Here is a 16,314-nt window from a genome sequence, read left to right on the forward strand (position 1 = left end):
TAATTAGAAGCTTTCATAACAACATAACAAACTAATCTGGTAATATGATGCATTCGTTACAGGTTGACACTAGTAATTTTCCACGTGAACTCCTTACTTCAAATGGGAGACGTTCCAATGAAAACCAAGCACTTCTAAAGGGGAAACAAAAACAAAAATATTTTCCAGAGATGTTATGCTTAACAATAACGTGAAAGGAGAGGAAAAGATAAGGAGAAATCAACATCACAACATTAGCTGCATATCAGTTAAGATGCGTACTTTTGTTTCCAGAAACAAACAGCATTTCTCTTTAAAAGCAACTGAAATATAGATCCTACCACTGTTAGTCTATAAATAGCTGCTGACAAGTTAATACTGCAGAGACTCACCACTTGGGCTTCTACCTCCTGTAGCACTGCTTTCCATCTTCACACTCCCAGGCTTGGGATCTTGCTTGCTTGAATTTTCATCATCTGCATCATCTTCACCCCACCAAGCAGGCTGGCCATATAGAGGGGTACCACGGGCCACAGGTATGGCAGAAATGTCTAATAGATGTCAAGAAAAATGGAAACCCAAGGAGCATTAGTTCCCATGTACTGTGTCTGTCAACAAAGTGAGAATTTGAATGTAAATAAATAAATAACTTAATAAATTTGCAAAAAAGTAATTTGATGAACTTAATTGCAAGAACATTCAGTTTTAACCATAAAAAGCATACTTTTCTTTCGTGCTGATACTCTGTGTAAATAAATTCATCATAAGGTTAAAGCCATATTTACTAAATTTGTATTCTTTCAGTTTTCATGAGGGCTTGCTTTAAACTTACTATAGTGGTACAATTGTCTACGGCACAAAAACACAGTCCAATCACAGAGGCAAATATTTGAGCTGGTGATATATTTCAAAGCATTCAACACTGGCTGAAGTCTGTTCACACTCGCACTGGCCACCTTGTTCAAATTGAGAACTATTACATCATGCAGCAGGCTGCTCACAGCTAAAGAGGCTGAAATAGCTATCGGCAGCTGACTAGTTATGAAACTATAGGTCACAGCTACAGCAGCAGTTTTAGACCACAAAGTTTATCTTTATTACTTTAAACATTCTGCCAGTTACAATTAGGACCTTATACCAATTATACAATTAAGTACAGTTGTACTGAATAAAGGATAGAAGAGACAAAAAGCTTAAATAGGGAAAAACTGGAAAGCTATGCAAGAAAAGCAACTGAAATGTTCATTAAAAAAAGGATAGAAAATTTGACAAGGACCAATTGAAAACAAAAGCTAAAAGTTAATTATAGAGCATCTCAATTTTATAAATATACCATTTGCTACAGAAGATCATGAAACCAGCTGAAATTATTACATGAAATATGCATAAATTGGAGAAGCTAAAATTGTCCTACAGCACAAAAGGTTAACAGGTTTTAAAATCATGGAGCGTTTACGTAAATAAATGAAACAGTTTCCAATAGTAGAAGGGTGGATACAGAAGCTAAAGGCTTGAGGTGATTGACAAAAGAACCAAAAGCAACAGGAGAAAAAACTGGTTTTACTCATATGATCAGTTAGAATGTGGAAAGCATTGCTTAACAGGAGGTAGATATTCTGATATTGTGACCTAGAAAGGGACCAAGACAAAACTGAAGAAGCAATATTTACAGGGATATGGCAAAAGTATCCGAGTGGAAATAACTACACAGATCTTTGAAAGGGGTGGACAGACCCAATGGCCTGAATGATTTCCCTTCTGTGTGGTAATAGTCTATGAAAAATCAAAGATCTTAAACCTATAGTGCAAATGTCAATTTGCAGAGTGTAGAGAGGTGCAGATACTAAACAATAGCGACAGCTTGGAAAAAAAGACAAAACAAAACGCTTAGGGCCATGTTTTATGGTTTTTCTAAAAAAACTTGGGTATTTTCAAAGATTTAATTTAGTCTCAATTCAGATGGTATTTAAAGCCATTCCAAATCTGTTCTTTTCATTTGATTGAAACTCGGCTGGATTGCTATGTTGGAATATATTTCAGAAAATCCAGCTGACGATTCTCCAAGAAGCAGAGATCTCAGCAAAGCTTGAAGAGGTTGCTGCATATTTTTGGAATGTGTTTTGCACAGGTGAGGTTGATTTGTGACTTATTAATGGTTTTTCATCAAGTTGGAAGTTTGTATTGCATAATGCTTTGACTAGTGCCTTAGGCTAGATCCACTTCTACTAAACAAGTAGATATTGATAACTTTTCTGTTTATTATAATTAAAGATGTAAAACTAGCCTTTAAATAAGATAGCAAAAATGTTCCAAGCCACTTCAGGGAAGACAAAATTTGACAGCCTCTGATTACTCATACAATACCACATGCACAAATATATTTGTATAGCTTAACAGGTGTGAGGATATCAATAATTTTTATGTATCATTTTTAGACAAGTTATGCACATAGAACTAGTTACTTTTTTATTGAATGAGAAGTACAACATCTGGTGTTCATAGAAACTCAAAATTTAAAAAGAATCAGCTTCAGAAGTCTTAAATTCTAAAGCTTGGACAACACAACATCATCAATGCTATAATGTTAATGTGACTGAAGTCACATTCAGCTGCATGTTTTTGGTTTAAGACCCTTTACTAATTCAATCAATTTAGTTTTTAAAAAATCTACTCCAGCACATTTTGTAGATGGTTCAAATAATTATAAAGACGTACACAGTCTAAGTTGAGTTCAACACTATTTAAGAATGAAATTTATTCCTTTGCTATTCATAATTTCAGTATATTATTTTGAAGATTTTTTCTTATTCATCCATTTCTGCTTCCTGAAAAATAGTTGACTATCTGGTGTTACCACCTGACTGCATAAAGAGCCCTTCAACAAGGTACACATTAGTATTAATGCAACAGATGATTTGAAACACATTTTAATACAGCAATATTTGAGATAAAATTCAAAACAAATATCATTCAATAAAATAATATAAATATTTATAAATTACCTGAAGTTTTATGCATCTCTACATGAACCATCACTTCAGCTTTGGCCTCAACAGAGCTATCTGGAGCTTCTGCTGATCCTTCAGCCTCTGAAAGTTTCTGTGGTAACTGCAACTGGCTTGTAAATTTCTCATGCTGAAAATAAGATTCAATAGTCTCAAAACTCCACTTTAAGCATGCAGATTCTATACTTTCTAATAAGTACATTACATCCTACTACCAAAAATGGCGAAGTATTTCATTACTATCTTACTTTAATATTGCAGACACAATGGAACAAATGGCCACATTCTGCGCTGTAACAATTTGATTATTGCGATAAAATTTGACACAGGCAACTTTAAGGCAAGCTTTGCTAGCCTTACCTTCAGTGCTTCCTCTGGGACTTGCACTTCTCCTCTTGCTACAGTGAACAAATTGGTATGTAAGGCACATTAAGGATCAAAAACAACAGCACTGCAAACTAAAATACATTTCACTATCATAATTTAACTGTCATATTTGCTGGTTGGTGCTGGTAATGTAGTGATAATTAGCTGAAGATTAACAGGAAGCTGAATAGCCTAATTCTGCCCCAATATCTTACAGTCTTAAGGTCTAAAATGTCAGTTCAAATCACTGATACTCCATCAGGTACAAAATTATATATTTAATAAGTGCAATGATCAAATAGCACGCGATAGTCTCAAGCATTAAGCATGAGATTCTTAAATGCGAGAGGGTGTTCAGAAAAGGTAGAAACAAATAGAGTTGAATTTTTGTTGTTGTTCACCATTTAATTCCTTGCTGGTAAATAAGTAAGTATGTCATGAGGGAAGGAAGGATCAGGTTCAGCTGTGATGACTTTCCATCAAATAACCTGTTGAATCATGTAGAACAGTCACAACTGTGATTAAGGACTATGTTGGCACCCTACGGGCTACAACACAGCTTGTGATTTTTTTTTGGGGGGGGGGGAATTGAAAGTCAAAAATAAAAAAAAAAATCAATTAATACAAATTCTTCTTGCATACATTTCAAGCCTATACAATTATACCAGTTATATTTACCAGGATTATTAATCATGGAAATATTACTTATTGGAAACTGGAGAAGTATAATCAAGAAGAATGATTACAATGATGTGCCAATGGTACAAAAGAGGAGCAGGTGGTGATTTCCATTTAGTGTAAATGCTAGAGTAGACAAGTTAGACTGACAGGCTTGTTTCTAATGCTTTAGACCCTTTGTAACTCTATTAACATTTTATTGTTTACTAATGAGAGTGTTATTTGGAAAGGATATCATATCCAAATCGAAGTTTATCATCTATCTTCAGAGTGATGTATGTTTGCTCTGGTATTCGGGCTTCATTAATAAATGTCTGAAAACAAAAGATGCCAGTCAGAAATTAAAGAAAGATTATTATATCATTGAACCAAAACTTGAAATTCTATTGCCATCTCCACATTTTCTTTTTATTGTGGTTGTCTGAATCTATTAAATTTTAAGCATTAGATTTGCAATACTTTCAATTGTTTTATACATAAGCATTTTTTATGCGTTAAAAAATGCTATAATTAAACCAGATTCAAAATAAGACGAAACAAAGGTGGTGTCAAAATCGTTGATCAGTAACAGCTTACCCCATTTAGACTGCCAAGATCCTTTACTTTGTGTTCATCTTCAGCAGAGTTATAGTTGATAACAGCATGCTGTTTGTCCACACTGCGCGACTGTAAAAGAAAACAAATTTCCCACTTTTGTTTCACTCAGAGGGCAAATAAAAAGCACAAATGAGAAACAATATTAAAAAGTTCATTCAACCGCTATGTGGAATCTTTTTCTCATTTTGTGTGCTTTTGAAGACTGATCAACCCTGGACTGAGTCCATATTGCAAAATACTTTATGACATTAACTTTACAGTTCCTAGTTTAAAATTATCTTCATTTGAAATACCACCTTTTGGCAAATCAATTACAGAAATATTTGCTAGTGGGTCATCAACTGCATTTACATCCATTTTGCCCCTTCCTTGGATAATTTCAAAATTCTCAAAATCGGATTGTGACACTCCCTTGACTTTTCCTTTTGCCCCTCCAACTTAGCATCTCTATTAATGTAAAGCACTTAGGAGATGTCTTCTTGCATGCAATGAATAGTACACAGGAACACCTGCAGGGACCAGGCCACTCATTTCCTCCGAAAGCTAGGATCTTGATTCAATATTACATACTTAATATTGAGGAACAAGCATCCCCATGACATGCACAGTGTAACCTTGGCTTTGTTTCTGTTGAAGTAACTTTGATTGCCCACAAGCTGTCTGGGAAGATTTTTATCTACTGCACATAATGGAGGAATTTCACTAGCAATGCAGGAAAACTCAGCAATTCTTTTAATCTCTGAAGACTTCAAGGTAGAAGTTTTTCACTGCCCACGGACTAAAACTGGGGCTTCACGTGCATTTGCAATTAGAGAGTTCGAGAGTCACTATTGGTTGGTCAAGCTACTCACTTAAAGTCTTGAGCAATAACATCAAGCACTATTCAATCTGGTAGCCAACTATAATAACTTATCTTGTTATTCTTTCTGACTTTTTTTTTGGAGGCTCATTCAGGGCTCCTTTCCTTTGAATGCAACAATACATCCAACTAATTTGACATGAGTGCCTACAGAGGCAGATATTTAAGAGGGTATTTCATAATGTACAGAATAGAAACATTCCAACAAGTAAGAAAAATTCCAAGGGATAGACCATAGTTAACTAAATATGTTAAAAATTGTATCAAACTAAAAGAGAAAAAGCATGATTGTGCAAAGACAGAAGCCAAGTCTGGAGAGTAGACAGAATGTAAAGAAAAGCCTAAATTACCAAAAAAAAGGGCAAAATTAAGTACAGAAGACAGCTAGCCAGAAACATTAAAGAACAGTAAAGTTCTGACAACTATTTGAAGAAAAGAATTAACGGAGAGCACTGACTTATAGAGAGAGACTGGAGAATTGATAATCGAAAATAATGAATTGGCAGATAAATTGAACAGATATCTTGTACGTCTTTCCTATAGAAGAAGCAACAATAAATCAAGAAATTGAAGGGAGTTAGAAAATCACAATCACCAAAGATGTGGTATTGAGTAAATCATTGTAGCTTTGGGTTGACAAGTACCCAGATCTTGAGGAACCTCATCCTTGGGGCTTAAAGGAAGTGGCTAATGAGATAGTTGATGTACAGATGGCATGCAAGGTGGCAAAGAGAGAGGGTTATGCACTTTAAGAAGAAGAGAGGCGCAGATTCTTTTCTAAAAGAGGGAGAGGTTTCGGAAATTTGAAGCACAAAGGATCTTGGAAGTTCTAGTTCCAGATTCTCTTCAGGCTAACATGGAGTTTCAGTTGGCAGATACGAATACAAATACGGTGTTAACAGGAGATTCACAAGAATGAGCCCGGAAATGAAGGGCTTGTCACATGAGGAGTGGCTGAGGTCTCTGGGTCTGTACTCCATACAGTTTAGAAGGACGAGGGGGTGAATCTGATGAAAACTCACAGAACAGAGGCCTGGATAGAGTGGATATGGGAAAACGTTCTACTAATAGGAGACACTAGGATCTGAAGGTTCCGCTTGGGAAACCTGCAGCCCAATGGTATCAATGTGGACTTCACAAGCTTCAAAATCTCTCCTCCCACTACCACATCCCAAAACCAGCCTAGCTCGTCCCCGCCTCCCTAACCTGTCCTTCCTCCCACCTATCCCCTCCTCCCACCTCAAACACACCCCCATCTCCTACCTACTAACCTCATCCCGCCCCCTTGACCTGTCCGTCCTCCCTGGACTGATCTATCTCCTCCCTACCTCCCCACCTACACTCACCTTTACTGGCTCCATCCCCACCTCTTTGACCTGTCTGTCTCCTCTCCACCTATCTTCTCCACCATCCATCTTCTATCCGCCTCCCCCTCTCTCCCTATTTATTTCAGAACCCCCTTCCGTTCCCCCATTTCTGAAGAAGGGTCTAGGCCCGAAACATCAGCCTTCCTGCTCCTCTGATGCTGCTTGGCCTGCTGTGTTCATCCAGCTCTACACCTTGTTATCTATAATGTTTTGATATCAACTGCTTTCTGAAGTAGCGAATTCCATAGGCTTAGCACACTCTGGGTGAAGAAATTTCTCCTCATCTCAGACCAAAATGGCCTACCCTATCTTTAGGCATGACCCCTGGTTCAGGATCTGAAGGCACAGCCTTAGAGTAAAGCGATCACATTTTACAACTGAGATCAGGAGCAATTTCTTCAGTCAAAGGGTAATGAATCTATGGAACTCACTGCTGCAGAAGGCTGCCGAGGCCAAGTCATTGAGTGTATTTAAGACAGAGATAAATATCTCCTGATTGGTAAGGGGATTAAGGGTTATGGGGAAGAAGCAGGAGAATGGGTTGAGAAATGTATCAGCCATGATCAAATGGCAGAGCAGACTTGATAGGAGCAGAATTAAGCCATCTGGTTTATGTCTTATGATCTTAGGGTGTCGGCTTTATTTTCCAAAACTTTCTGATTTGGAGATGGACCCATTACACTGGAGAACAACAAATGTAAATCCTTTATTCAGAAAGTGGAAAACTACAGGTCAGTTAGCTTAACCCCCATCAGAGTCATACAACAGAGACAGGAGCTTTGGTCAAACCAGTCCAAACCATGCCAAACATAATCCCAAACTAAACTAGTTCCACCTGCCTGCTCCTGGCCCATATCCCTCCATATCTTTCCTATTCATGTATGAGGGAAAATACTAGAAGCTATTATTTAAGAAGTTATAGCAGAGCACTTGGATAAGTTCAAAGTATCCAGGCAAAGGCAAGATGGTTTTGTGAAGGCGAAATCATATTTGGCCAATCTTTTAAGAGCTCTTTGAAGAGGTAACATAGTTCTTGTTTTTCCATAGTCAATCGGATGCACTGTACTGCAATTTCCAGATGGCACTTGAGGCATCACATCAAAAAGTTATTACAGATAATAAAAGCTCATGCCATAGGCAGTAGCATATTGTTAAGGACTGTCTACAAATTGCTGTAAATTGGATAAGGGTATACATTTAAACAAGCAGCTTTACTTGGATTTAACTGAGAAAGGTAGGGCCAAGATAATTAAGTAATGAAACTAAAATAAGGGAAGTAGTGTTAAAAATTAAGGAAAGATCTCCAAAGACTTAAGGTAAGAACTTTGCATTGCAGCAAGTGTTTGGAGTGAAATAAGGTCCCTAGCATATTCAGTTTTCTTTAAAGGGAGTAACTAGAAGCTTAATTGAAATGTAAGTCATGGCAGCAGAGCTCGCGACGTGATGTTTCTCCGGCACTATGTGGGAACTCATGGACATTTTGTGTCCCTGTGTGCCCAGTTGCAGCTACTGTCTCATCATATTTTTTCGGGCTGGAGCTGCAGGTAAATTGACCTGATGTTGAGACTGTTGTGAACAGTACGTACAGTGAGGTGGTCACAATACAGGTAAAGACTGAGCAGGTTGAACGGGAACGGGTGACCACAAGGCCAGGTAAAGGAAGGCTGCAGTAACCTGTGGCTGCATGTAACTTTTTTGTTTGAGGGGAGGGGTTTGGAAAAATAGTAACAGGTGCTGTAGCATCTTTCCCCCCACACCATGCCTTGTCATCACAAGGGCTGCTACCACACTACCCATTGTCAGCTAATATTTTGATTTGATTAATTTATTATTGTCACATGTACCTACGTACAGCAAAAAGTTTTGTTCTGTGCGCAGTACAGGCAGATCATACCATTCAGAGTTCACAGGGGTATACAGCAGGCTGAGGAATACAATGTTATGGCTGCAGAGAAGGTACACATAAATGGAAGATCAACATTAGATTTGAAATTTGAGAGGTCCATTCAGAAGTCTAAAAAACAGCAGGAAAGAAACTGTTCTTGAACCAGTTGGTAAGTGTGTTTAAGCTTTTGTATCTTTTGCCTGATGGAAGAGGTTGGAAGGAGATTATAACCGGAGTGGGAGGGGTCTTTGACGACGTTGGCTGCCTTTCCAAGGCAGCAAGTGTAGATGGAAGGTTGGCTTAAATGATTTACTGGGCCGTGTTTGCAACTTGCTTATGGTCCTGGGCAGAGCTGTTACCATAGCAAGGCACAATGCATCCAGATAGAATACTTGCTATAAAAGTTGGCAAGTGTCCTCATGGACATGTCAAATTTCCTTAGCCTCCTGAGGAAGTAGAGGCATTGTTGTGCCTTTTTGACCATCACAAGAATGTGGGTGGACCAGGACAGATTGTTGGTGATTGCCACTCCTAGGAACTTGATGCTCTCAATCATCTCAACCTCAGCTCCATTAATATAGATACAAGAGTGCCCCTCCACCTTGCTTCTTGAAATCAATGACCAGCTCTTTAGTTTTGTTGATGTTGAGGGAAGAGAACGCTACCTTTACACCACGCCACCAAGGACAAACAAAAGACAGAAAAAGGTAAGAAGCAAAAATGGAAGGCAGATAAAAACATGGGAGGAAAACAAATGGGCCATAATGCAAAAAAAAACTAAGATGACTAACAAAGTTAAAAAGACAAGTCGAAAGGCTTTGACTCTGAATCCATGGAACATTTGTAGTAACAAAGATGAATTAGTGACACAAATGAATATAATACAGTTGCAATTAGAGGGACACTGCTGCAGGGTGATCAAGAATCAGAACAAAATATTAAGTAAAAGTGTATTCATTATTTAGGAAGGACAGACAAAAAAGGGAATGGAGGTGGAGAGTGTTGTTAGTAAAGGACAAATCATTGCAATACTGAGGAAACATACTGGCTCAGAAAATCATAATATGAAATCTGTATATTTGAAGTTAAGAAACAGCCAAGGGGCAGAAAACATTGTGGAGGGCTGTGCTTAGGCCCCCAAACTGTCGTGGAGATGAAAGAGCAGGAATTAAACAGAGAATGAAACATGCATGTACTAAAGGTACAGTGGTAATTACAGGTGTCTTTAAACATAAAGCACAGAAAATAGGAATAGGCCTTCCAGCCTGTTCCACCACTCAATATGATCAAATTCAGTACTCTGTTCCTGCTTCCTCCTCATATCCTTTCATGTCCTTAGCTCTAAGAATTATATCCAACTTCTTGAAAACATACAATGTTTTGGCCTCAACCAATTTTTGTGGCTGAGAATTCCACAGGGTTACCACTCTCTGGGTGAAGCCGTTTGTAATCTCAGTCATGTATCCCTTGCTTCAAGATTTCTCTGTCATTGGGAACATCCTTCTTGTGTTTACCATGTCTAACCCTGTTAGAAGTTTACAGGTTTTATGAGATCCCTCTTATCCTTCTAAATTCTAATAAATGTAACCCTAACCAATCCAGTCTCTCTTCATGCATCTGTCCTGCCATCCCAGGAATCAGTCTGGTCAACGTTCATTGCACTCCCTCCAAATCCTTCCTCAGACAAGCAGGCCAAAACTATACATAACACCCTAGGTACAGTCTCACTAAGGGCCTTACAATTGCATCAAGACATCCCTGAGTCTTACTCGAATCCTCTTGCTATGAAGGCCAACAGACTATTTGCCTTCTTCACCCCATGCTGCACCTGCATGCTTACTTCTAGTGACTGATGTAAAAAGACATCCAGATCTGTGAATCTTCCCTTTGCCCAGTCTGTCACCATTCAGGTAATCACCTGCCATCCTGTTTTTGCTACCAAAATGGATAATCTCTCATTTCTCCAGATTACAATTCATGTGCCACGCGTTTGCCCACTCACTGAATTTGTCCAAATCACACTGAAGCATCTCTGCATCCTGGTCACATTTCACCCTCCCAACCGCTTTGTTTCATCTGCAAGCTTGGAGATATGATATTTAGTTCTCCCATCCAAATCACCACTATATGATGCGAATAGCTGGTGTCCAAGCACGGACCCTCACGGTACCCCACTAATCAGTCCCTGTCACTTGGAAAAAGACCTGTTTATTCTGGTTGCTTCCTGTCTGCCAACCAACTCTCTTTCCATGTCAGTACACAAGCCCTAAAGCCATGCACTTTAATTTTACATGCTGATCTCCTTCATGCGACCTTAGCAGAAGTCTTCTCAAAGTCCAATAAACCACATCCACTGTTTCCCTTTTATCAACTCTACAAGTTACACCTTCAAATAATTCCAGATGTCTAGCTTGATTCCCCTTTTGTAAATCCATGCTGACAGATCTGTCACTGATTACCAAGACTGGTAAATTAAATCTTTTGTAATCGACTCTAGCATTTCCCCACAACTGATGTCAGGCTAACCAGCCTGTAACTCCTGGCTTTCTTTCTATTTCTAAAAAAAAAAATGGAGTTACATTAGCAACTCTTCAATTCATAGGAATTATTCCACAGCCCATATAATCTTGAAAGATGACCACCAATGCATCCACTATTTCCAGGGGCACTTCAAGGACTGGGCCCGATTGGCCTTTAATCCCATCAATTTACCTACTAATATGGGTTTCCTTCAATTCCGCTCTCACTGGATCTTGTGTTCCCCAACATTTCTGGTATTTCCTTTGTGAAAACAAAACCAATATATGTATTTAGTTGGTCTGCTATCTCTTGTTTCCCCATGATAACTTACCCCGTTTCTGACCAAACGAGGCCTACATTTGTCTTCACTAGTCCTTTTCTCTTCACATACCGCTTTTATAATCAGGGTCACTGGACTCTAAACGTTAACTCTGATTTCCTCTCCACAGATGCTGCCAGACCTGCTGAGTTTCTTCAGCACTTTGTTTTTGTTCAAGTCTCCATTATCCGCAGTTCTTTGGTTTATACTAATGTTTAAAGGACATGTGCATGAGTTAAAACAATCATTCATTCCTATCTGGCAGAAAAACAGAAGAGGCTCAAACGTGGCTTACAAAAGAAATTATTAGATCCAAAATGGAGACACAAATTTGCCAGATAAGGCAGCAAGCCTGAGGACTGGGAAACATAATGAGAAACAAAGAAACAACAAAAGAATGGAAGACATACTTTGGTTCTGTCTAAACAAAAGATGGCACAAATAACCTCCCAAAAAGGTTAGGGAACAAAGAGTCTAGTGAGAGGGTGAACGGCCGATTCCTGCTCCCGATTTGTTTGCATGATCTCAAGGTGGTGTTTGGCATTCAATTCTTAGTCCTCCCTAAAACTTTAATTCCCAAAACTAAGACTGTTTTCAAAGACCTGAACGTAAGAAAATGCTAGTATTAAATGCTGTCTTTGTAAAAATCTGAAGGATTTCTATACTACTAGTTAGACAAAATCACCTACAATTTCCCAAGTTACACGTTGCTCCAGGCTGTGATTAACTTAATTACATCAGTGCAAGCCCAGTCAGCTCCATTCAGATAGCAAAATTATCTGTTTGCCAGTGTTGCACTTCATGATTGACCAGCTTTCATTGACACTTTTAGCTCGGGTAGGCTACTGACCTCAGACAAAGCAGGACTTCTGTGGCAAGATTCTTGATTGAACAAGCTTGCTAGACAGTATTTAAGCGCCTAACTGATGCTTGATTCAGCAAATTCTCTCACTGGTAGGATACAGAGTTAAGTTCTTTGAAGATGCCGGTCTCAACACTTTCTGCACACAGCACTAAATCCTGGCCCAGGTATTTTGCAGTACTCATTATATGCTGTGCATGTCAGAAACAAAAACTCAAAAGGCAAAGTAATATTTTCTTTTCAATTCTGGAAGCAATTACTCAATTGCATATTTTACTTCGGTAAATAATGAAACATTCATTAGTAAAGCTGATGAAGTACAATCTCAATTGTGATTTGTAAATGGTTTTTGAAAGGACGACCCAATACTGAGGGAATAATTCTGGTCTTCCTGCTATAGGAACAAAGTCAGTCATGAAATTTGAAAGCATTCAACAGAAATTTACAAGGACGTTGCCAGGGTTGGAGGGTTTGAGCTATAGGGAGAGACTGAATGGGCCAGGGCTATTTCCCTTGGTGCATTGGAGGCTGAGGGGTGACCTTAGAGGTTTATAAAATCATGAGGGGCATGGATAGGGTGAATAGCCAAGGTCTTTATCCTGGGATGGGGGGAGTCCAAAACAAGAGGACATAGGTTTAAGACAAGAGAAGAAAGATTTAAAAGGGACCTAAAAGAGGCAATTTTTTCATGCAGAGGGTGGTGCATGTATGGAATGAGCTGCCAGAGGAAGTGGAGGAGGCTGATAGAATTACTATATTCAAAAGGCATCTCAATGGGTATATGAATAGGCAGGGTTTAGAGGGATATGGGTTAAATGCTGGCAAACGGGACTAGATTAATTTAGGGTATCTGGTCAGCATGGTCAAGTTGAACTGAAGGGTCTGTTTCCGTGCTATACAACTCTAATGACTGTATGAAAACTGCGTGCTGATTAAGGATGACCAAAGTGTCTTCTCCATACTGCTGAATCATGCATCCAAAATGAATCCAAAGAATAGTGCAACTAGCATCTGTGCAAATGCACTTTGCTGACATATTGAGATTATACAAGTACAAATGAAAAATCCCAGGAATTCTAAAATACAAGGAGTCTGCAAAAGGATATGTAAAGTGTCCTCAGAGTTGTATTCTTGCAAAATCAAAACTTCATGTGAAAAGACTAAGTGAAGCATTGATTGCCATAGGAATCAATGTTAAAATTGGAGTTATCTTTCACAGGGTCTTCCTTAGCAGAGAAGAAAATTAAGAATTTACACCAGTCCCCTCCAAGGTGAAATACTGTACCAACTGCTCTTTAAATGGATAATTTATACATTAGTAAATAAAGATTAAATAAAAAAAGGTAACAATGTACAATACTGATTGATTGACCAGGTTCCACCTAGTGGCTGAAATAAAACCAGAAAATGCTAGAGAACTCAGCAGATCTGGCGTGAAAGAGTTAATATTTCAGGTCTAAAGACTTTTCTTTGGAATGGAAGACACCAAAACAGGTCACAAAGAATAATCAACACCAAGACAAAAAGAAGATTAAGTCAACCTTGAATGAGGACTACTTGTCCATAGGTTAAGCAATTGAGAAAACAAAATTTGGTAGGTAGGGTATAATGGGGTAAACTTGTGATTAGGAAAGCAAACTGAATATTGTCATTTATTGCAAGGAGAAGAGAATATAGAAGCAGGGATGTTCTGCCACAATTGTTAAAAGACCACATCTAGAATGCTGTATATGATTTTGGCTTTCTTACATGGCATTTTATTAGCATTAGCAGTTCAGAGAAAGTTTGTTAGACTGATTTCTGGTTTGAGAGCATCTTACAAGCAAAAGTCAGGTTAGGCCTGAATTGAAAGTAGTTTAGGAGAATGAGGTTAGCTTATTGAAGCATAAAAGATCTTGAGGTAACATGATAGATTGGATGCTCAAAGGGGGTTTCTCTTCTGTAGGAGAGTCTAAAATTAAGGGATACTTGAAGGGTAAAGGGTCTTCTAACTAAGATAGAGATGGGGAGAATTATTTTATCACAGAGGATTGACAATCTGTGAAACTCTCCTCAGAAAAGGGTGGCAGCACAGTGAATATTTCTATTAGGGGAAAAAAAATGATAATGGAATCAAAAGATATTGGGACAGGCAAGAAAGTGAGATTGAAACTACAATCACACAGATTAGACTGAAGGGCCCAAATGGCCTAATCCTGCCTCTTGATGGATCATAATTGGGAAAGTACAATCTGTTTAATTAGTGGTCAGACACACAAGCATTTGGAAAGATTGACTCCTTACTCAAGTCTGTGATTATCAGAGCTTACTTTCAGTACAGAAACATTTGCCCAATTTGAGGGCCTTTAGACAAGCTCTTTAAAAAAAGAAATTGGCCCAGAAGGACAGAGATGAAGTGAGGCGAGGCACACTTCAACATCCTGATTTTAGCCTAACAGCTTGCCACAGGTTCAAATGCAGTCGCGTCATTAATGGCGATAAATGTCTCAGCATTTGTTCCCACTGAGAAAGGAAATCCGGTTCAATAATTATACTTAAATGATTCAACAGAAAATATTAATAGATCTGAACTCGCTACAGTAAGCTTTTTTGGACATAGAACCCATCCTATGAAGAGCATCCCACTCAGACCTCCACTGCCACCCTATCCCTCCATTTCCCACAGCTAATCCATCTAGCCTGCACATCCCTGGACACTATGGGCAACTTAGCATAGTCAATCTACCTTACCTGCACATCTTTGCACTCTGGAAGGAAACCCGTGCAGACACGGGGAGAATGTGCAAACTCCATGCAGACAGTCACCCAACAGTAGAATCAAACCCAGGTCCCTGGCATTGTGAGGAAGTGCTAACCACTGAGCCACCGTATCATCCACACATCCATGTGTGGTATTAACATACACAGATTCAAAGCCAGCTAAGTATAGAGGTTTCAGATATCTTGGTGCAAAGCTGCAAAAGTTGGATTTCTAGAAGAACAGCAACAATTTCTAAAGTTTAAATAAATTCCATCCAGGCAGTTTCTCATAGGAAAAGCTCAACATTTAGGCAAATCACACGACCCTATACGACACTAAAAGCCAATCACATTCTCACTACATCCTATTAACACCCATTAGAATTTCTCTCTCTTTTGGCAAACAATGTACAGTACAAAGATCTTGCAAACACATCTATTTAAAGTCACTTAAATTAGATCGTCAGGATAATTTGAATATGCTTAACTGTATTCTAGTTCCTTACTTTGAATTACTGAAGAAAAACAAATGGATTAAAAGGAAATTGTTCTTTATTTATTGCAACACAGGATTGCAGTAAAGATTAACCAGAAAGTGGAAAGAAGATCAAAGACCTTTTTAACGTCTGGGCACCCTGATACCAGAAATTTTCTTTATACCATTATTCATTTCAACCCTATGTCAACTATATTTTAACAAGTAAAACACCTCACTGAGAAGACCACAATCATTTTTCACCTCAATCAGAACCAAACACTTCCAGGTCAGGTATAGATCTCAGTCACACTGTAAAGCATTCCTTAATTTAAGAATGCACAAACAAAAGCATTGCATACTGAACCACTGCAACACAATCCGAACTTCATTAGCGTTTAGAAGAATGAGGGGGGAGTCTCAAAGAAACCCACAAAATTCACGCAGCACTAGATAGGTAAACTCTATTAACAAAAGATTTTTTCCAATGTTTGGGGAGCCCTGAACCAGGAGTCATGTCTAAAGATAGGGCAGGCCATTTTGGGCTGAGATGAGGAGAAATTTCTTCACCCAGAGTATGCTAAGCCTATGGAATTCGCTACTTCAGAAAGCAGTTGATATCAAAACATTATAGATAACAAGGTGTAGAGCTGGATGAACACA

At 38.6% G+C, this 16,314-nt stretch overlaps 1 protein-coding gene across 12 annotated transcripts in view; it reads right to left on the bottom strand.

Annotated features, from left to right (window-relative positions):
- cep170aa (centrosomal protein 170Aa) overlaps positions 1–16,314 on the bottom strand; it is a 128,822-nt gene that overhangs the window by 82,303 nt on the left and 30,205 nt on the right. For all 12 annotated transcript variants that reach the window (XM_048601222.1, XM_048601223.1, XM_048601219.1 and 9 more), the window contains 5 exons: positions 4,605–4,694; positions 4,264–4,342; positions 3,345–3,403; positions 2,982–3,114; positions 372–530 (listed from right to left, as the gene is read on the bottom strand). In XM_048601222.1, the coding sequence (XP_048457179.1) occupies positions 372–530; positions 2,982–3,114; positions 3,345–3,403; positions 4,264–4,342; positions 4,605–4,694 (520 nt within the window). The remainder of the gene's footprint in view (positions 1–371; positions 531–2,981; positions 3,115–3,344; positions 3,404–4,263; positions 4,343–4,604; positions 4,695–16,314) is intronic.

This window comes from Rhincodon typus, chromosome 9 (genome assembly GCF_021869965.1).
Source record: "Rhincodon typus isolate 14 chromosome 9, sRhiTyp1.1, whole genome shotgun sequence".
Lineage (NCBI taxonomy): Eukaryota > Metazoa > Chordata > Chondrichthyes > Orectolobiformes > Rhincodontidae > Rhincodon > Rhincodon typus.